The sequence below is a fragment of the Mobula hypostoma genome, chromosome 27 (assembly GCF_963921235.1).
Source record: "Mobula hypostoma chromosome 27, sMobHyp1.1, whole genome shotgun sequence".
Classification (NCBI taxonomy): Eukaryota; Metazoa; Chordata; class Chondrichthyes; order Myliobatiformes; family Myliobatidae; genus Mobula; species Mobula hypostoma.
This window is the reverse complement of record NC_086123.1, coordinates 23,247,415-23,270,966: the sequence shown is the minus strand read 5'-3', so window position 1 is coordinate 23,270,966 and position 23,552 is coordinate 23,247,415. Positions and strand designations below refer to the sequence as shown.

The window sequence follows — 23,552 nt, the reverse complement described above, 5'->3', positions numbered from 1 at the left end:
TTTGTTTTCCCAGTCAGGGTTGCCAGCCCTGAGTTGGACCCCTGAACCTGGAGGACCGGTGGACCACTTGAAGTCTGTCATCTACCCTTTGACCTGTTTGGCATGGCTGACCCTACCAAGAGCCAAAGAATAACGCCCAGGCTGCAGCCAATATAGCTCCCTGGGTCACCGAGGCGTGCAAGCCTCCAAACCCAAAGGCAAGGCTGTGATCCTCTTGGAGCAGCATTACAGAATGAAGAGGTGAAAACGTGTTTGTTCAGCGGAATTTATTGTAAGTGTGAAGTGGAGATTAATTGAGAATTCTGTGATCAGTATGCATGTTCAACTGCAGGAAGTCAGTCAGTTGTAGACAAAGACATGTGTGGAACTACCTTGCACACTTTTCACTGTGGCAGAGTGAAATGGTCTTGGGACTTCATGCAAGACATTCCAGGACAGACACAGCTTATAAAGGCAGTTGGGGATGGGTCCAGTCACCTGCCCTGGTTTTGTGTCTAAACCATCTACCGGGGTTCCCATTGGATGAAATAACTTGGATTAAGTGATTGCATCTTTTGCAGCATCGGGTACCACTCAAGCTTCGGGGTGTGTTGGCTCCACCTAAGCACAGGTGGACTTGAGAAGCTGCAAGAAGTCTGGAGCCCAGTGTCTGAGCCAGACGAGGGCTACTGGCCCCGGCGGCAGCAAGGTGTTCACGGAGAACAAGAGATCGGTGTCTGCTGTTGCCCTTCCTGAGAAAGTGGAACTGTTATTTTGTGTGCGACAACGTTAAATAGCTCCCTCCACGGGTGTAGGTGTGACATCAAGGTGAAACGGAAAAGCGGTAGTTTCATGTGGCTGAAGTGTGAATTGGTGATATCAATAAAATATACATCATCTTAGTTGATGGGAGAATATTCTGAGCAGTTTACAATGGCAAATGATCTCGGAGCGTGGCTTCCAGCAACATGCAAACGCTGTGGAGAAAACCCAACTACCGTTGGCTGCGAAAAAGCATCCCCTCCCTTTTGAGAGTTGAAGGCATGTTCTTAAGCAGCTCTAGCCAGCTTCAGCTGGTACCTGGTTCGCTTAAATCCCCCGGTGGGCTGCCAGTCTTTGTTATCTCCTCCGGATTTCCCGCTCACGACCATCTCACCTCCCGAGTCCGCGGGATACAATCAGGCCGACGTTGCTTTGGAAGGAAGACCCACTTTGACACCCGTGCTTACGGCCGCGGTTAACGAGACGCAACTTCACGCTTCGCTATCGCACGGCTCTCGATTGCATTGTCTCTTCGATCACACGAGGGACGGCTGTGATCCTCGTTTCATTTCAAAGCAGGAGGGAGGGAAGGGGGTGGTGGGCAGTGGGTTTTGATGTTTGACACGGCGAATCCGTTTTAAAATGAAATCCTGCTCGGTGCTTACTTTGTCGCCGGCGGCAACACACACACACACACACACACACACACACACACACACACACACACACACATTGCCAATCAATTTGACCGGAGTCCCGCCCCGGCGCGTCACATGCGGCTCCCCAGTCAAACAGACAGTCAGAGAGACAAGGAGAGAGAGCTGGTGCTGCTTCGAGGGTTGCGTGCACGCGTCCGTGATCCGGCCGGGAGGGGTGCCTCGGCACGGAGCACTCACACCTGAGAGAGCGCAAGAGGAGAGACAAGAGACAAGACAACGTCCTCCCCCCTCCCTCCGCTCCTGGATAAAGCCTGCCAGCTCCCGGGGACCGCGGCGGCGGCGGCAGGATGGCTCGCTCCGCCGCCCCGGCGATGCTGTCGGCGAACGGCTTCGGCTTCCCGCCGCAGAATTTCGCTCGGGTGGTGGTGTGGGAATGGCTGAACGAGCACGGCCGCTGGAGACCGTATGGCGCGACCGTGTGTCACCACATCGAGAACATCATCAAATGCAATGCCAGGGGGAGCGTTGTGTTGGGACAGGCGGACGTACAGCTCTCGCCTTATATCATCGACTTGCAATCCATGCATCAGTTCAGGCAGGACACAGGTTAGTGACACTTTCACCTTCCGTCTGCTGTCACAACTCTCTCAAAAACACACACAAATAACCACACCCACTTCCTGTGACATCCCCCCTCCCCCTGGAGACCCGAAAATGTTTTAATTTTTATCATTCATTTTATGCACTGGTACCAAATACAAGTGGTTGCCGGTGTTACTCGGAGACCGTGCTTAAGTGGCTCCAACGCGGCATTGGCAGTGCATACGAGGGAGATCAATGGGCTTGCGATCAATGTGGCTTCACACCCAACATTCGAGCTTCTCCCGTGTACAATAGCAAACACGGCTCCCCGGGGGTATCGAGTTTCAAGGGAGCTTCCCATATGAGACGCTCCATGTGTCTCTGGGTGAGATTTATGTCTTTAGTGCGGCAAAATATCAATTGCGGGGTGCTCTAGCCTGCACACAGCCCCTCGCCCGCCCGCCGACCCAAAATGAAGCCCCCCCTTCCCATACCCTATCTGTATTCACACAGACACACACACACATCGACGAAAGCTGCGAGGCGTGATTGAAATTGAGTTGGATCTGGTCATCCGTCCAACATCTGCAGTAATGTCAGCGTGTTTCCACTTTAGTTGCATTGGGTTTCGCCTAGAGGTGCCAGGGCTGCAGGCTCGATAAGCGAGGAGATAAATGTTCTGGTTGTGTTGCGTGCCGAATATTATCATGCCCAGCCCTTTTTGTTGGAGAACTCCGCTCAATAAAATGGTGTTCTGCACGATGTGCGCTTGTGGTTGCGCCGGGAAATCTTGGGGTTCGAGGGTGCCTGTCGAAAGAGACGGGCGCCAGCACAGCGTTACCAGCACTGGATCCATCCTTGAGAAATCTGGCGCAGCGGCACCGCAATGTTCCGTAAAGTCGTCGGAAGATTAATTCAGTTGAAATGGCCCGTGCCTGACCTCGATAGAGTTGGTGAACAGGCTGTCAAAAGAACCTAAGACAATTGAAACGAATTCTTCTGATCTATCTTTGCTCCCATGATAGAGTGGTGACATATGTGCGGTTTTCTGGATAATCTAGGCATAGTATTAGACATATAAAATGCCGTGCATTCTTTGGATTTTGGACTGAGCGTTGACACTCTCTAAATATTTGAAGTTCATTCTGAAACTGTTTACATGACGATAATTCCAGCAGCACTGTACTCCCTGTTTACTGTGCAGAGACAAGAATAAGTCTTCCAAATTTATGCCAGCACATCGCATGAAATATTTTTGGCAAGGTCGGTTGATTTACTACAGGAATAGAGGCTGCCCTTTTTTTTTACCCTGATGCTGAAAACAAAATAACCCAATCGCACAACAGTCTGAAGTGATGTTGCTGCCGCTGATTGCGCTGAATGTGGTGGCCACGGTGAAGTCTTTCAAATGCCAAACCATCTTTCTAATATAGTTGATGCACGCAAGTAGCTTCTCGGGGAAATGCAGGTGATTATCAGATCATGTCAAACAGATAATGCAGTGACTGGGGGATGAATCTCAGAACTACAATGAGTCTAGGTTTGATTTTATCTCCAGATTTTGCCCAGAATAGCAATAAGTAACAGCGATGAGCCAGCCCCGAGAAACCACTCATTCATCATTTTTTTTTCATTACAATTCTCTCCCAATGCTGTTGGATTGGAAGTCACAGTCGCACCTTCATCACTGAACTGGTCTGATGACGTCTCTATGTTGACAGCAGAGTGTAAATTACCATATAGGGGCCAGAGATTACTTTTGGTAATGCAACGTATTTTCAGATAGTGATGGATTTGAAAATGAATCTCGGGCTACCATATATGTTCTTTAATAATAAATTTACTTTGAACTTTGCTTCACCCCGTCCAAGCCTTTAATTTTCTCCAGCTTCCTAACCCAGTGAAATATCTGTCATGCTTAACCTTTGGCAGTTGTGTGTCTTCAGTCCCCAGTGTTCTCTCCACATGTCTCTCTGCTCCTCTATCTCCCTTTCTTCCTTTAGTGTTACTTTGACCAAGTCTTTGATATATTCAGCTCAAATATCTCATCTCTCTGACATGTCTTGACTAAACCCATTGGAGAATCTAGGGACATTCTTATGTTAAGGGAAAAGGGTACCACACATGAGTCGTTTAAACAAGATAAGAGCCCATGGTGTAGCAGGAAATAGATTAGTATAGATTGAAGATTGACTGACTGACAGAAGGCAAAGAGTGGAAATAAAGGGGAAATTTTCTGGTTGGCTGCCGGTAACTAATGGTGTTCTACAGGAGTTGTTGTTGGTGTTTCTATTTTTTACACCATATGTTAACGACCTGAATGAAGGAAATGATGGCCAGGTTTGTGGACAATACAGAGCTGGGTGGATGGGCAGGTAGTGTTGGGGAAGCAGGGATTCTGCAGAAGGACTTGGACTGATTGGGAGAATGGGGGAAGAAGTGACCGATGGAATATAGTGTAGGGAAGTGTATGGTCATGCACTTTGATAGAAGGAGTAAAGGCATAGACTATTCTCTAAATCGGGAGAAAATTCAAAAAATCAGAGGTGCAAAGGGAATTGGGAGTCCATGTGCAGGACTCCCTAAAGGTTAATTTGCAGTTTGAGTCGGTGGTAAGGAAGGCAACTGCAAAGTTAGCATTCATTTTGAGAGGGCTAGAACATAAAAGCAAGAATGTATTGTTATTGGTCAGACTGCCTTTGGAGTATTTTGAGCAGTTTTGGACCACTTATGTGAGAAAGGATGTGCTGGCGTTAGAGAGGGTCCAGAGTAAGTTTGCGAGAATGATCTCAGGACTGAAAGGGTTAACGCATGAGGGGCATTTGGTGTACTCAGCTGGAGTTTAAAAGAATGAGGTGGGATCTCATAGAAACCTACCAAATATTGAAAGGACATGGAGAGGTGGAAGAACCAAGGACCAGAGTATACAGGCTCAGAAAAGAATGGCCCTTTAGAACAGAGATGAGGAAATTCTTTATCCAAAGGTTAGTGAAGCTATGGTATTCATTGCCAAGATGGATGTGGAAGCCAAGACATTGGGTATATTTAAAGTGGAGTTGATAGGTTCTTGATTAGTAAGGGCATTAAAGGAAGCAGTGAGAGGACCAAGGGCTGCATTGTATTCGTTGCTCACAATATAAATGACCAATGTTAGCAACACATTGCAGAAGGAAATTGAATTTCAGGGGCACGCTGACACATTATTCGGAGGTTTTCCTTAACTTCATTCCCTGCAGATTCATTCTGCTGGGTTTTACTAGCACATGATTACTGTTGTCAAAGGATCCTGATTCGCAGATAAGTATTCAGTAACTTGCCTTTCAAAAGAAAATCTGGGCATTTAATACTTGTGGGGGGTGGGGGGAGTTTACTCAAATACACTCTAGCATTTTAAGAAAAATTATTAGAACATCACTTTTATTTTGAGGTTCATACCAAAACATTGAATTTACGTTTTTTTTTAACCACTGTTTCTGATTTGACAGGGTTAATCCATCTACTCACAGATGCTAAAGAGTGTTGTGAAAGCTGAAATTAAAGTATTCCTCATTGGTAACGATTTGTTTAAATAACTTGGAAGATTTTCAGTGTAATTTTTTTTGATGCCATTTCCAAACACTATGCCACTGTCATTTCAACATGAAACCTGGTGCTCAAGACTAGATTGGCTTGGTGATTTGATTCCAATTTAAAAAAAAGACTGTGGCTTTCTTCACCTTAAAGTCAGAGTTCAAAGTACATTTATTGTCAAAATATGTATGCAGTATACAACTTTGAGATTAGTCTTCTTGCAGACAGCCACAAAACAAAGAAACACCTTAGAACCTCTTTAAAATTCAGATCGGCATACAGTGAACATGTTAGAAGCGATAATCACTCCATAATGCCTGTCAGTAAGTTAGCTACCAGTTTTACATATCAACACAGAACGGTATGAAGCAGTTTAATATTCATTGTGGAAATAGCAAGTACCTTTAAAAATGGACACTATTTAATAGTGTGTAGTTAACTTTATGAATTACACTGTAGACATTATTGGCATTTTGTTTTAAAGTTTTATGTGCCCTGTAGGCAGACAATACCATGGAAAAGGCATTGTAGGGGAAGAGGCAAATTTTGATGCATGTTGTTACAATCAGAATATTCTGGTATAACTGATGCTCAAATATTAACTTCATATTAAAATTGAATATTAAACTCTTGGATGATGCTTAGGAGGCCAGAATGCTTGTTGTTATTAACTTTGGTTGGAAATTGTTCTGAAGAGTACAGTGTTACTTCAGTGAGAAATGGTCAGAGCAGACTTAATTTGAAGATAAAACTATTCCAAGATAAATGCAGCAAGCTGTCATTGCAACAGCCATCAATTGACTTGATATGTTTATTTATTGCATGCAATAGGACGGAATTCGGTACAAAACCGGGACACAACCTTGTGCGCCCTTTGATTCTGGATTTGCATCTGTGTAAATGTAATAGCAAGCTTTATCACTGAGGCACTCTTTTTAGCCGAGTCTTCTCCAGGCAGACTTTACTGGGCCTGGTGATGGGACAGAGTTGGTGGTTGATGGCTGCTGAAGAAACTTCCCAATACTTTGAAAGAATAATATGACTCTGGCTTTCCTGAGTCAACTATCGAGTGCTGTTCTCGAGGTTTTGCTCCTTTCCTCACCAGATCAAATTATACTCAGCGGCCACATTATGAGGTACAGGAGTGGAACCTGGTGTGGTCTTCTGCTGCTGTAGCCCATCCCCATCAAGGCTGGACGTGTTGAGTGATCAGAGGTGCTCTTCTGCACACCACTGTTGTAACATGTGGTTATTTGAGTTACAGCTTGAACCACTCTGGCCATTCTCCTCTGATCTCTCTCAGTAACAAGGCGTTTTCTTACACAGAACTGCTGTTCACTGGATGTTTTTCAATGTAAACTCTAGAGCAGGGATTCCCAACTTTTTATCTGTCATGGATACCATTAACTGAAGGGTCGGTAGACCCCAGGTTGAGAACCCCTGCTATCGAGACTGTCGTGCGTGAAAATGCACGTGCCGTGCAGTTCCTGAGAGACTTATACAAGCCCGTCTGTGACCAACAATCATTCATGGTCCAAGTCACTCAGATCACATTTCTTCCCCATTCTGTTGTTTGGTCTGAACAACAACTGAACCTCTTGACCATGCCTGTATGCTTTATTTTTGCATTGAGTTGCTGCCACATGATTGGCTGATTAGATATTTGCGTTAAGGAGCAGGCATACCTAACAAAGTGGCCACTGAGTATCCTTGAGCCCACAGCCACCATGGCAACTGAAGTTGCCTTAAAATGTTGTGTGTGTGCGTGACTCAACATCCTGTTTGGCAATTGGAGTGTATCAACTAAGTTCAGAGTGGCCCGATGTCAAGTCTGGTACAGTACTGGGACTCTCAGTGACCAGTGCATTGAACCACACATTTCTGATTGCTGTTCTATATTTATGTTTCTCATTTTGAGCTTGAACACTTACTAAAAACTAAGTTAAGAGTAATAACATAGGAATGATTGATACATTCAATAACATGGAATTAGTGCTCAATGCCATTACACTGTTCTGGTGATCAAAGTATGTATAAACAGATATTTAACTCTTCTTCCTAAATCCCATCATGGAATTAAAGTCATTTTTCATTAAGACTGGAAACATGGATTATAATTACAACAATTGTTTAAAATGTCTATCGCAAGAACTACTTCATCTATTTATCATTATTTTTGTATTGGTCTGTTTGTCTTCTTTTGTAGATTGATTGCTTCTCAATCATCGTGTGTGGTTTTTCATTGACTCAACTCTAATTCTATGTTCTACTGTGAATCCCTGCAAGAGAATGAATCTCATGGTAGTATGCGGTGAAATTATTTACGTACTTTGATTATAAATTTACTTTGAACTTTGAATACTTGTGACCCAAAACGTCGCTCACCGCGCCAAAGGGAAGCTGCACCCCTTTCTTAAACAAAAGCTGTAGAAAATAAGGGATTACAGGCATAAATTTAAGCAGTCAATTGTATCGTTGTAGGAAAGAGTATGAAGATCAGTTTGTGGATATTTTTCCCCATTGTTTGAATCTGTTTGCTTTCTCAACCCATGAAATGTTGCTGAAGGTGATTGAGGGTGACTGTGTAACAGAGGCTCGGACCGTAAATAATTCCTAATGCCGTGGCCATGAGTAAAGGGCATTTGCTTTCTGTGTGGTAACATGAAATTCTCGAGGATTTTTTAAAAAACCATTTGCACTTGGAGCACCAGTGGCTCGGTCTGTAGATAAATGGGATTACTTTTGTGGGAAAGGAAAGAAGGTGCTACACACGCTAAATGCTGGAGGAACTCAGCAGGCCAGACAGCATCAATGGAAAAGAGTAAACGGTGGACGTTTCGGGCCGCGACCCTTCGTCAGGATTTCCAGTGTGCACATTTTTCTCGTGTAAAAGATAGTGCTGATTTATTTTGTCTTGATCCTTGGAGGCAATGTAGAAGGAACGCTGCCTGTTAGTACAGCAATGATTATCAAGCAGCTTACATTGACGACATCAAGACTTAACTTTCTTTGGTCCTGCCTTTAGGTTTATGCACTGTGATCCGAATTCAGATGAACAAGCAAACTAATAACTGTAGTATCAAATGATGAATTCCAATTTAAAGTATTGACGCGCATTTTTCAGGATTGTGTGTTCTTTTTAAATTGTAATGAGTTGTCCAGCCAATGAAAACAGAGCAAACAAAAGTCTGACCAAAATGGTAGTGAACACTTTTGGAATTGTAATAATGAACACAGCTGGAGCTCTTTGTTTTGCAGGTGGAATTGTGTCACTTTGCAAAGATATTTTTACATCTTTATTGTAGATCTCAAGTGCTCAAGCAGCGTAATGTTCTGCTCCATAATTGAGGCTTTACTGAATTGAAATTAGTAATGTAGGTAAAAGGCTTTGCTTGAATCTAAGGCCAGACCTTTACAGGATATTTAATGAATTGAAACTGATCTTTTGTGTAAACAAGTGCAAGTAGATTGAAGGAAATGATTTGGAAGTGAGTGGAATCCTTCCTCGAATTTAATTGTTCCAAGTGCTAACAAAACATGATCTTCCTTTGTTTCTATGACGGATTCTTTAACTCTCAATTATAAATTTATAAGGATTATTATATCTTGCCAAGATTCCGTGTTGTAAACTAATGGAGAGCGTAATCATCTGCAGTAAACATCATTTTCTTCTTCAGTAGACTAGATCTGGAATGTGTGTTCAGTTTTCCAATATATCTTTCATGACACGTTGGAATAATGTTGATATTCTCTTGTTTCACTTTACATAGATACAGAATAGTCATAATTTGTGGATAAATTCAATCCCTTTATCTTCTGTTTATTCACCAAATGTGTCGTCACATCCATCAATGCTTATCGTTTACAACTGTCTTCATTTTAAGTTATTGTCATTGGCAGAAGTTTCTCAGGGCATAAGCATTATAGGAAAAAACAGTACATCAGACTTATCAAGTCAAGTTTATTGCCATTTAACAACATACATGTATATAACGTATATAACCATATAATGTACATAGAAACAAAACAACATTTCTTCAAACCAGGCTGTAAAGCATATATCTGGCTAGTTCCCAGAAAATGGTTTATATGTGAATGGTTCACCCTGTTCTAGTAGCTATCATTTTTAGTGTTATTTGTTCAGAGCGGCTGAATTTGTTTAGAACGGTTTCTACAATTATTTTCCTCTATAAATATGTTTTTATTTCCTTGACCTTTCAAAATGACTTTTTGTGGTCATTAATGTATAATTTAATTCAAAGACTTCTATAATGTCAGACTGTCATTTAACTCTTGCTCAATGAAAATTGGGGTAATTTTGCTGTGGTCATTTCTTCTTATCAACTCAACCATTTAGATAAGGTGGAAAAGCCATCAATTTGTTTATTCTGGGTCAGGGCCCAGGAACATTAAAGGGTTATTTTCCTTTTTTTCATAGGTTAGACTAACATATTTTGTTACTAAGAAATTGCAAATGTATCATGAGTCGCTATTTTCACTTTTTTTGCAGATTGTAAACAACCTTTGCACAATTGCCACATGATATTAATGGGGAATTAAAGAGCGACCAAGGGTGGAGGGTGGAAGAAATAAAGTGTTGCACCATCAGGGCAAGTTGAGGAGCCGAGCTCTGGTGGAACAGCAAATCATTTTCTATTTGAGTCAAGTGACCTGTTTCAATGTTGTATATTCCTTATTATGTTGGTAGATAGTCCCAAGCCCTTTTCCATAATCTGCTTGGAAGCACACATTACTTAGAAAACAATGTGACATTTGTGCTGGTGTGGCAGATTTTCTAACTTGGCCCATGGCATAATGAAAGTTTGCAACCCTTGTTCTAGACCATAGGAGATATTATTCCTGTTAATAACATCAGCACATTTTTAGCTTGCTTTTTATCCACTTATTACGCATTAGCATTAGAAACTTTATGATGATCAGTAAAGTAAGCGGAGGAAACAGTACTCCAGTCAGCTGAAAGAGAAGCAGAGTCTTCGTGAGTGTGAAGTGAGAGCAGGAAGCAGCAATCGTTGACTCAGATACCAACTCACTGGCGCTTCATTGGGCTAACAGAATATTGGAGCTTTAGTGTATGGAATGATAGGTCACTAACAATATGTTCAAAATCATTGGGATACTTGTGTATTAATGGTTGTTCGACAAATTCTCTACTTTCAAGCTTACTATTTAATGCCTGTTATGCCGCTGGTGTTTAGGGCAGCAATGAAGGTCCTCCATCTCTGGCGGTGTTCAGGGCTTCCTTCATCGTGTTAGTAGCTTCCTCTCAGTTTTCACTCCTCTCAGTCATGCAAGTCTCAAGTGGAGACTCAGGAATACCATCGCAATCTTCATTGGACTCTTCATTGATGTTTCTGTAATGGTTTATTTAGGTCCGGGAAGAAAGACAAGGGGGGGGACCCAGAGGATGGGCAAGGGGTATATTCAGAGGGACAGAGGGAGAAAAAGGAGAGTGAGAGAAAGAATGTGTGTATAAAAATAAGTAACAGATGGGGTACAAGGGGGAGGTGGGGCATTAGCGGAAGTTAGAGAAGTCGATGTTCATGCCATCAGGTTGGAGGCTACCCAGACGGAATATAAGGTGTTGTTCCTCCAATCTGAGTGTGGCTCCATCTTTACAGTAGAGGAGGCCGTGGATAGACATGTCAGAATGGGAATGGGATGTGGAATTAAAATGTGTGGCCACTGGGAGATCCTGCTTTCTCTGGCGGACAGAGCGTAGGTGTTCAGCAAAGCGGTCTCCCAGTCTGCGTCGGGTCTCGCCAATATATAAAAGGCCACATCAGGAGCACCGGACGCAGTATATCACCCCAGCCAACTCACAGGTGAAGTGTTGCCTCACCTGGAAGGACTGTTTGGGGCCCTGAATGGTGGTAAGGGAGGAAGTGTAAGGGCATGTGTAGCACTTGTTCCGCTTAGACGGATAAGTTCCGGGAGGGAGATCAGTGGGGAGGGATGGCGGGGACGAATGGACAAGGGAGTTGCGTAGGGAGCGATCCCTGCGGAATGCAGGGGGGGGGGAGGGAAAGATGTGCTTAGTGGTGGGATCCCATTGGAGGTGGCGGAAGTTATGGAGAATAATATGTTGGACCTGGAGGCTGGTGGGGTGGTAGGTGAGGACCAGGGGAACTCTATTCCTAGTGGGGTGGTGGGAGGATGGAGTGAGAGCAGATGTACGTGAAATGGGGGAGATGTGTTTAAGAGCAGAGTTGATAGTGGAGGAAGGGAAGCCCCTTTCTTTAAATAAGGAAGACATCTCCCTCGTCCTAGAACGAAAAGCCTCATCCTGAGAGCAGATGCGGCGGAGACGGAGGAATTGCGAGAAGGGGATGGCGTTTTTGCAAGAGACAGGGTGAGAAGAGGAATAGTCCAGATAGCTGTGAGAGTTAATTAACACTGCTTGGTAACTGAGGTGAGCACTTCTAAACAGTGACTGTGCCATATAAATTTAATCTAGAAACAAACAATCTAATAGAAGAATTTTGAACATGCATTTTCATGATGTAATCCTTTAATTTCAATAAAGAACAAGTGCACTTTTCAAATGTATCCAGTAGCCACTAAATGAAATTTGCCTCTCCGTGATGCTTATTCATGCCCATTTACTTGAGGGAGCCATGATGGCATACTCAATCAAATGCTGCCTTGGTGCTGAGGGCAACCATTCTCGTCTTGCTTCCGAAATTCAGTGATTTCGTCTGTGCTTGGACTACAAGCTGTGGTGAGGTTTGTCACTGAGTGTTCCTGCTGAAATCCATACTGGGCAATAGTGAGCAGGTTACTGGTGAATAAGTGCTGCTTGGCGACATCTTCTATGGCATCCTCTTGGCCTCATCTATTACTAAGGTGGATGGTAATCGATGCTTTGAGGCTGAGAAAAGTGTTATTAAAATTACAAATCATCCTTTCTGTCTTCAATAACCATCTGTGTAGCTATAATCTAAATGCGAAGTAACCCACACAAAATGCTGGAGGAACTCAGCAGGTCATACAGCATCTTTGGAAAAGAATAAAGAGTCACCGCTTTGGGCCAAGACCCTTCATCAGATTTCCAGCATTTGCAGGATCTCTTGGGGCTGTGCATCTAAATGCAAACACTGAATTTAAATCAATGGGCATAAATGGAAAAGATTCTAGTGGTTGGAGTCATACAAAATAAAAGATTGTGGTTAGAGGAGTTCCTCAGGGCAAGTTCTCTCAAGTTTAGATGGACTTGTTTTCCTCCTTCCAGTTCTTATGAAGGATCTCAGGCCAGAAATGCTAACAATTTCGCTTTCCACAGAGGCTGCCGAATGATCTCAGGTTTTCCAGCATTTTCTGTTTTTATTTCAGATTTCCATCGTCTGCAGTTTTCTAATTTTCGTGGCCGAGTAACTTGTGTTCAAAAAATTATTCCTTTTCCTCATCACCTATTAGGCCATCAGAAGGCAGGTTAACGTATCAAAATCTTTGAAATTTAAAAGCCTGTGAATGACCTTGATCTCTCTTTCCATACTTATTTTTTCATTGCTGGTATCTAGTATTACCATTCTAGTAATATATCGCTATTTTCTCTGTCTACCAATATCCTATCTTTGAAGTAATATGAAGAAAAAAAATGTAAAGCGATACTTAAAATTAGGGCCAATGGTTGTGTTCAATTTTTCCCGTTTTCTAATGCAGAACTCTACATAGATAGAAACATAAAAAACCTACAGCACAATACAGGGCCTTCAAACCACAATGCTGTGTCGAGCATATGCTTACTTTAGAAATTACCTATGGTTACCCGTAGCCCTCTATTTTTCTAAGCTCCATGTACCTATCCAGGAGTCTCTTAAAAGACCCTATCGTATCCGCCTTCACCACTGAAGCCGGCAACCCATTCCACGCACTCACCATTCTCTGCGTAAAAAAACTTATCCCTGACATCTCCTCTGTACCTACTTCCAAGCACCTTAAAACTGTGCCCTCTCATGATAGCAATTTCAGCCCTGGGACAAAGCCTCTGACTATCCACACGATCAATGCCTCTCATCATCTTATACACGTCTATCAGGTCACCTCTCATCCTCCACTGCTCCAAGGAGAAAAGGCCGAGTTCTCTCAACCTATTCTCATAAGGCATTCTCCCCAATCCAGGCAACATTCTTATAAGTCTTCTCTGCACCCTTTCTATAGTTTCCACATCTGTGACGTTTAATTGCTTTTTTCCGTCAACAGTCCCATCCATCGAGAGCTCTGGAAGATCTTTTGTCATTCTGCAGATTGAAGGTCAAGACTGAGGGTTGTTTTCAGATGTAATTGGCTGAGGGATAATTGGACCAGGAAGTGTAGTCTCCCAATTCCCATGCAGGTCATACACTGGGGGATGGTGCATTTACCGTGATGAGTTTACAAAAGCAATTTCTATTGTAGATGTGGATGTAGCAATTCAGAATGGGGTGGGTTGATGGGCAGTGCATGCTTTCCTAGATCTTGTTGTTCCATTAGAGTTTCATTTCAGTTTCGTTAGTATTTTTCTTTCCTGCTATCTAGAGTCATAAAGTCAGAGAAAAGTACAGCACAAAAACTGGTCTTCAGCCCGTCTAGTCCATTCTGAAATCATTTAAGCTGCTGACTCCCATCAACCTGTACCTGGACCATAGCCCTCCAAACCCCTGCTATACACATACGTACCTATCTAAACCAGTTAGACATTGAAATCAAGCTCACATGCGGCTTTTGTGCTGGCTGCTTGTTCCACACTCTTACAAACTTCTGAGAGAAAAAGTTTCCTCTCGTGTCCCCCTTAAACTTTTCACCTTTCACTCTTAACCCATGACCTCTGGTTGTAGTTTCAGTGGAAAAACTCTCCTTGCATTTACCCTATCTATACCCCTCATAATTCTGTCTACCTCTACCAAATCTCCCCTCAGTCTTCCACATTCTAAAGAATAAAGTCCTAACTTATTCAATCTTTCCTTGTAACGCGGGTTCTCCAGACCCGGCAACATCCTTGTAAATTTTCTCTGTAGTCTTTCAACCTTATTTACATTTTTCCGGTAGGTAGGTAACCAAAACTGCAAACAAGACTCCAAATTAGGCTTCACCAACGTCTTATACAACTTCAACATAACATCCCATCTCTTGTACTCAATACTTTGATTTATGAAGGCCAACGTACCAAACGCTCTCTTTACGACTCTATCTAGTTCTCATTTACACGCTGAGACTAGTAGATTAATGTCTCAATGTATCTATTGACTATTGTGTTTAGAAAATACTTGCTTGACATATTTCATACCTGTTAATTTGTTCCCAGTGATCCCATATCAATCAGCTTATTCCAGTTTTGTGCTACTCATGGTTTTCCCAAAGCAATATCAAATGAGCTTTTTAATAGTTATGTCCTCGATTCTTCCTGTTTCAAAATCAGGGTTTATTACCACTGTCTTACATAATGTGAATTTTTTTTGGTGGCAGCAGTACAAAGACACAAAATTACAATAAATTATATAAGCAGTGCCAAAGAAAGATTAACGTGGTCATGAGCCAATCACGAAATCTGATGTGGGAGTCTAATGGGAATAACGGGAGGAAATGTCCCGATGGTGAGATGCTTGGTTATAAACACCTCCTTCCTGAGATACTGCCTGTTGAAGATGGTCAGCAGGTTATGCCCATGGTGGAACTGAATGAGTTTACAACCCTCTGCAGCCTCTTTGAATTGGAGCCTCCATACTAGGCTGTGATGCAAACAGCCAGAATACCCTCCACCATCCATCCATAGGAGTTTGCTAAATGCCTTAGTGAATACCTAATCTCCTCAAACTCCTAACAAAATAGTGTCACTGGTATGCCTTCTTTGTAATTACATCAGAGGACAGATCTCTGAGATGTTGACATCCAAGAACATAAAGCTGCACATCCTTTCAACTGCAGACTACTCAATGTGTCTGTTCTCCTGATTTCCCCTTTCTGAAGTCCACAATTAATTCCTTGGTGTTGCTGACTTTGAGTGTGAGGTTGTTGCTGCCACACCCCCTCAACCAACCACTCTTGTCTCACTCCTGTCTGCTTCCTTGTCACCCTCGGAGATATTTTTCCAACAGTGGTGTCATCTGCGAATTTGTAGATGGTGCTTGAGCTGTGCCTGGCCACGCAGTAGAGCAGTGGGCTAAGCGTGCGTTCTGGAGATGGGCCAGTGTTGAGCGTCAGCGAGGAGGGGATGTAATCACTGATCTGCACTGTGTGGTCTCCTGATAAGAAAGTCAAAGATACATTTGGAGAGCGAAGCACAGAGACCAAGATTTAAAAACTTGGGCGATTAATACTGAGGTGATGATGGTATTGAACGCTGAGCTGTAATTGATAAACAGCAGCCTGACATACAAAGCAGCATTTACAACGTGCTGGAGGAACTCAACAGGCCAGGCAGCATCTATGGACAAGAGTAAACAGTCCATGTTTTGGGTCAAGACCCTCCTTCAGCCCAAAACATCGACTGTTTTACTATTTTCCATGGACACTGCCTGACCTGCTGAGTTCCTCCAGCACTTTGTATGCATTGCTTTCGATTTTCATCATCTGCAGATTTTCTTGTGTTTGTGAGAACATCATGCTTTCCTGTTTATAGGTGCTCTGAAATAGAATGGAGAGACAATGAGATTGTACCAGCTGTGGACCTGTTGTGACAGTAGGAAAACTGCAGTGGGTTCAGGTCCTTGTTCAGGCAGGAGTTAGTTCTTGCCATCGCCAATCTGTTGAACCGCTTTGTCACAGTAGATGTGGGCATATATATGTATTATGAAGTTTTGCCAACATTGAGCTTTCAGTAAAGCAGTATTAATACTGCAGGAAAGTCACAGGTATTGTATCATTTTCCTGTAATTACACTTCTCTGAAAGTGAAACATTATTTATTGTGCATAATGGGAATTGGTACATAAGCATATAATTGTAACTGCAGAAGGCTTGCAGCTGATGTATATGAAGTCAGAACCAATTGTAGAAGCTGAAAGGTTAATATATCTGGTTGAAATGAGAATTTTGGGCAGCTAAGTATAAGTTATTAATTAATTTACCGTTTCATTGACTATAATTCAGAAAAATATTTTTGTATTCATTGATTCCTGCATCGGCTTAGACTATCTTAAAAGTAAAAATCCCTTCAATCTTGGGAACATCACAAATTAGTTCAAAAGTGCCAATACTTAATGAGGTTATTATTTCTTGAAAAGTAACTGTGGAGATAATAATCTTCTGGAAATGAAAACAATGCTTACTTCCTTCAATAAAAATGACTTGAAGATATTTATGCATGACAAGATATTCAAAAGCACCAAGCAGTGATGCGACTGAAGTTTACAAAGCTGAGAGTAGTCAAATGTTGTATCTAAAATACAGAAACATAACACTTATGAATAATAAGTGAATAACACAGATACATACTATGCATTCTTTATACAATATTGATAATATTGTGAACTATGTTGTGAATACTCCGTTAACTTGTACATTCTTCGACAAGTGATACGGAGATATGTCCTGGGATGTGCTGGGACACGTCATCAGTGATGTAACCTGGGGTCATCCGACGTTTCGGGTTTTTCGCTCTCGCCAGGGTGACCCATGCAGGGTTGATCAGGCCCTGGTTTGTGACCCCGCAGCTTTGGTCCGCGGGTCACACCACTTGATCCATGGCCATGTAGAGGCTCACTCCCTCTGTGACAGTCCTGATAGCTCTTTTCTTTGCAGCCCATCACAATGCCAAAGAGAGATTAGGTTCTGCACGGCGAGCAGCCAGCAATACTTTTACACCCCATTTCTCTAGGCTCACAATGTGCCCTCCACCCCTGTCTCAGGCATGGCTCTACCAGCTCCAGGTACTTGGCTTTCTTGCACTCAAATGCCTCCTCAATTCGGTCTTTCCAAGGAACCGTCAGTTCTACTATAGCCACCTGCTTTGAGGTTTCTGACAGAGTAACCATCTCAAGCCTCAGGGATGATGATGATGCGATCAATATTTATATTAAAAACTGCGTTTATGTAGAAGTCATACTGGAATTGGATCATCAGTTTAAAAATGCAGCGTGTAATTTGGTTAAATTATGCAGCTCGAACTTAATGAAATAACTGTACAACTGGATCTGCATTTTAGGTTTTCAATTAAATATAATTAAACTGATTTCTGTGATATATAGAAATATTTTGAAATTTTCATTCTGTTTTTCTTCAACGCAATTGCAACTTTGTGGTTAAAACTTTACTGGAAGTGCATTCAAAGTATTTTGAATGTTCGTTTTGAGATGATATTACAAACACTTGTGGTGCATTAAGTATTAATCAGGTAGAATATTAGACAATAATTATGGAAATGAATTGATACTTTGACTGCGAGGTAGACATAATGATGTGATGATAAGTGTATTTCTGATCGCAATTCTAGAATTAAAAACCAATTACAATCCATACTTTCTTGGATGTATAGTATCTTATCAAATAAGGTAATAGAAATATTGTAGGTATTTTCTCTGCTTAGAGTGTCATTTGCAATTTTCTGATCTTCTATAACTACACTAGAATCTGTTGATTTTTGAAAGATGTTACTAATGCCCGCACAATCTCTTCACCTACCCCTTTCAGAACCCTGGGGTGTATTTTATCTGGTCCAGGTGACTCATCTACCTTCAGACCTTTCAGTTTCCCAAGCGCCTTCTCCTTAGTAATAGCAACTACATTCACTTCTGCCCCCTGACACTCTTGAATTTTTTGCATGCTGCTTTTGCCTTCCACAGTGAAGTAGAATAATTGTCCACCATTTCCTTACCCCACCTCTTCCAGCATCATTATCCAGTAGTCCAATATCCACTTTCATCTCCCTTGTACTCTTTATATATCTGAAAAACTCCTTTGTATCCTCTTTGGTATTATTGGCTGCATTATCTTCATATTTAATCTTTTCTTTCATTATAGTTTTTTTAAGGTGCCTTTTGTTGGCTTATAAAGATTTCCTAATCCTTGAACGTCCCACTAGATTTTTCTGTATTATATGCCCTCTGTTTTGCTTTTATGCTGTCTTTGGCTTCCCTTGTCAGCCACAGTTGCCTTCTCCTCCCCTCAGAATACTTCTTTGTCTCTGGGATGTACCTGCCCTGTGCTTTTCGAATTGGCCCTAGAAACTCCAGTTATTGCTGTTCTGTCATTATCCCTACCTATCAACTTCGGCCAGCTCCTCTCTCATGCCTCGTTTTATTCCACTGTAATACTGGTACATCTGACTTTGTCTTCACCATCTCAAACTGCAGGTTTATTGCAGAATACTAATCCAAAATTGTTTTTCCCCTAGTGGGCTTAACCATAAACTGCTCTAAAAAGCCACCTCATAGGCAGTCTACAAATTCCCCCTTTTGAGATCCAGCGTCAACCTTGATTTTTCCAATCTACCTGCATATTGAAATCTCCCTTGACTATCATAACATGGCCATTTTTACATGCTTTTACCATATCCTGCTGTAACTTATATCCCACATCCAGAGTACTGTTTGGGGGTCTGCATATAACTCCCGTCAGGTTCTTTTTAACCTTGCAGCTGCTTACATTCTACAAGGATTCTACATCTTCTGATCCTATGTCGCCTCTTTCTAAAGATTTGATTTCTTTTTTCATCACCAGAGCCACCCCCTCACCCTCTGCCCACCTGCCTGTCCTTTCATTACAATGTGTATCGTTGAGTGTTAAGTTCCCAACTATGATCTTCTTTCAATTACGACTCCGTGATTCCCACAACATAAGACCATAAGACATAGGAGCAGAATTAGCCTATTAGGCTTTCTGTACAGGTCATACCTTCCCCAGAGGTGATCCCAATGATCCAAAATTCTGAAATCCTGCCCTCTACACCAGTTCCTCAGCCACTCAGTCATCCTTTTGCTGCCCGTGGTTCTGGGAGGAATCCAGAGATTACTACATTAGAGGTTCTGTTGCTCACTCCCTATACTCACTGCCCAGAACCCCTTGCCCCTTTCTACAGCTGTCATTGGTGCCAGTGTGCACCATGACCTCTGGCTGCTCACTCTCCACCTCAAGAATTTTCTGCAGCCGCTCTGAGATGTCTTGCACCCTAGCACCCGCGAGGCAACGTGCTATCTTGGCTTTTCGTTCTTTAGTCCATCCCCTATCACTATCGCGCTGCCTGACTTTACTCTTCCCTGCTGAACCTCAAAGCCAGTCACAGTGCCACTGGTCTGGCCAGCTTCTGCTGTGCCCTGATAGTTCATCCCCCCAGCAGAATCCAAAGGGGTGTACTTGATGCAGAGGGGAATGGCCACAGGGGAACCCTGCACTAACTGTTTACTCCCCTTACTTCTCCTGGTGGTCACCCATCTCCTATCTGAAGCCTGCACGCTGGGTGTAACTATCTCAGTAAAAATCTCATCTTTGAGTTAAAAATACACGTGGTCTAAGATGTTAACTGTCCTGTGCTATCATCAGTTGATCTGCCACCTGTCTTCAGGAGTTTCGGCCCACTTATGATCAAGACTCCCTCGAGGTGGTGGGCCAGCAGTGCTAAAGCACCACCTCCCACTGGTGAGCTTAAAAACTTGGCATCTGCCTCTATCAGAGTTGTTGGTCACTTCCATCCAACAGATAGTCTGCTCTTCAGGTGTCTATGCAACTACTGAAGGGTTTGCAAGATATGTATACACTGTCTGACTATCTGCCCCTCTGGACATACTTGGTCCACACCCATGCTGATCCTGTCTCTGCTGCCTCAGCTGCAGCCCTGCTGGTTGACTTGATCTCTCTTCTAGTGAAGCCAAGGTCACGCAGCCACTTCTGGAAAGTGCATGCAAGTTTTCAGCCTCCTAGATGGGGTCCTGGGTACATCCAGCTCCAGCTCCTGATTCTTGACCTTGTCGGTCAGAAGCTGAAGTTGGGTGCACACTTCCGGCAGGGGTAGTCATCATGGAGACCGTTAGGTACCCTGAGATCCCACACCTCACAGGAGTGCTGCGGCCCTTTGGTGATGCGGTCATCCATTGTTTGGGTCTCAGGAGGGGGGAGAGAGAGAGAACTGGCGATCTCTGGGAGGGGTGGTCCTCCGGGAGGAGGTTGACCGTGCATTTGTGTGGTCTGTGAGGCAGCAGGGTGCTGATTTCCTTTTTTACTGAGTCGTGGTTTTCCTGTGGGGGATTGGAGTCGAGGGCTTCCTCCAACTCTGACCCCAAAGGATGCCCATCAACGGCTGTGATGCAGAAGGAATGGCAGGTAAACTCAGTAGGGAATGCAAACTGCAACACAGAGTCTGGAATCTAGCCGAGCCTCCTGTGCACGTAGAGCCGTCAGAGTGTGGAGAAGGACAGAAAGAGTGAGCCAGGCAAAGGTGCTGGCACGAGGAGCTGGTGGAGAGCTTACTAGATAGACGACCCCTTGTCTCTATCTGACGGTGCCCTTACCCGGATACAGTGGGCATTTGAGGTGCTGGTGACCGGCTGCTCCATAGTAGGTGCACAAGATTTTCTCCACCGACACTCGGGCTCTTGGGGGTTAAGGGAGCTCCCCCTGCCCCCCTCAGCTGCATTGGTTGTGGAGGCACTGCCGATGAGGGTTCTGCAGCCTGAAATGGTTCTGACTGATGATCCGGAGGATTGTTCCATAGGATGCTTGTCAATATCAGAGGGCCAGAGTGATGAGGGTTTTGAGGTTACAGGGCATCTCTCAGGCAGACAGCTCTCCCCTCACCCCCCCCCACCTTTCAAGTCTACTCCTCAGCTTGTTTTCTCCAGTCCTGCCGAAGGGTTTCAGCCCGATACGTCGACTGCACTTTTTACCATAGATACTCCGGCATTTTGTGCGCGTTTCCCAGGTAGACAGCTTGTCTTTCAAGCACGCTGAGAGGCCATGATGGTAATGGGCCAGCAACGTTTCTGCATTCCAGCCGCACTCCGCCGCGGGGGTCCTGAACTCCGCCATCGAATCCAGCACAGAGCGTGAGCCTTGATGCAGGCCAAGTATCTGCTCCTCTGCCTCCCTTCCACTTACCGGATGGCCAAAAACCCGGCGCACCTCAGCGGTGAATGCCTCTTATTTGTTGGCTCTATTGTCCTGGTTGGTGGCAGCCCAGGTCAGAGCTTGCCCAGACGAGAGAGAGATGACAAAGGCAATCTTGGGTCAGTCCATAGAATGCAGAGGCGGCTGGAGCTCGAGTGCACGAGGCACTGGGGCAGGAAGTTCTGGTATTGGATTGGGGATCTATTGAAGCGTTTTGATTACCAGGATTCTGAGGGAGGGGGTTGATTGGTGCGTGGTTCCTGTAATGAAGCAGAGAGTAGGTCCAGAGTGGCAAGTAGATGCTCAGTAGTCTCCTGCTGCTTCTGGATAGTGTTCTTGTGTCATTGGACGACTTCCTTGAGGTGAGCAAACCCTGCTGGGTTAATCGCTGGTTTACTCATCCTGTCAGGAAACATAGAGGAGGCTTAGGCTGAGAGGAGAACAATGGAGGCAACTTAGCAGTGAGCAATAGCTTTAATAAAGGACTACAAAGTAACAAGTCACAAGGGGCCACAAAACAAGAGAGAACAGATTCTAAACACAACACACAATAAGTTAACTGGAGGCTAGGAGCTACTGGTTGAAACCAGCTGGCTCAGTGGGTGTACAAGGACTGTGGATGAGAACTGGGTTTAAATAGGCTGCAGGTGATGTATTGAAAACATCTGGCAGGTGAGTCATGTCAGCCAGGCGGAAATTGGGAGCTGCCTACCCATGCAGGCCTGACAAGGCTGGCAAGTCGGAATCGCCACATTCATAGAGTTGATACTTTTCCCAATCATAAAACCCTTGGAATTGTTTAGAAGCATTACGTATGCATGTTCGAAATTCATGTAACTTCACAGCAGTATGGGAAAATGCTAGTTTCTGATCCTATAGGGCCTAGTAAACTAACCATGTGCATAATTTCAATAAGGAAAAAATAGCAACAATGACAACACCAAAGTAAACAAGTTGTAATTATGAATAGAATAATTGAATAGATGCCTTGATTCTATCTGTTATTTCTGGTGCCCATTCAGTTCCATGATGATGACTTTAAGATTGAACTGTGTGTGGCTGGAGAAATGCAAGAGGAATTAGTAGTATTCCATTCTGTACTACTATTCTTTGCTTCATTGATCAGAAAGACATGGGACTTGTGTAAATTTCCCAGCTGAAAGTAAGAAATATTACAGGAAACCACCCACTTAGGTTTATTTTTAATTGGCTGTATTTTGCACAAGAGGAATGGTACTGAGTGTTAATGTTACATTCTCAAATATGATGACCCGATAGTGTGTAATTGGGCTGATCTGAGCCAGTGTGTGAGAATTTTGGATGGCTTAACTGAGGAGCAACGGTTTACAATGGCCTAACAAAGATTCCTCCTCAACTTACAGAAAGGAACACCCCCACAGACAAATAAAACATGGTTTCATACAGAACTGGGTTACATCAATTTACATTCTTTGCACCCTGATTAAAAATTCATGAATATGCAGATTTGATTTCTGCACTGCGCCAACCTGATTACCAGTCTGCTTATAGGTTTGCTGCTTGAATACTAGAAACCACTCTCTTCCTTTTCCAGCTGCATGCCTTACTGAAGTCCAGACAAGTTACAGATTCCTTCAGCTTCCAGCTTAACCTGAGACTTGCTGTTGTGCATTATGTTAAGCCTGGTTTGATCCAAAATAATGGATATCTTTATAAACCTACTTAATGTACATGTTCCATTGCAAGACTGAAGGGGCAAGGAACTTGTTGAACTGTAGAACTGTTTAACTTTACATTGCATGTTATTTACAATAACCTTGCCAATGCTCTATTATAATGTCTCTATACAAAAACATAACACATTTATTTACTTTTTTTCTTTATTGAGATACAGCACAGAAGTACCCTTTGAGTGGTGCTGCCCAGTAACTAACCTAACCCTAGCCCAATCATAGGACAATTTACAATAACCAATTAAACTATCAACTGA

General features: G+C 43.3%; 1 protein-coding gene across 2 annotated transcripts in view; it reads left to right on the top strand.

The window, feature by feature from the left end:
* Positions 1-1,563: 1,563 nt before the first annotated feature.
* The window catches only part of LOC134338508 (E3 ubiquitin-protein ligase DTX1-like), a 301,417-nt gene continuing 279,428 nt past the window's right edge, over positions 1,564-23,552 (top strand). For both annotated transcript variants that reach the window (XM_063034375.1, XM_063034374.1), the window contains exon 1: positions 1,564-2,006. In XM_063034375.1, the coding sequence (XP_062890445.1) occupies positions 1,748-2,006 (259 nt within the window). In that variant the 5' untranslated portion in view covers positions 1,564-1,747. The remainder of the gene's footprint in view (positions 2,007-23,552) is intronic.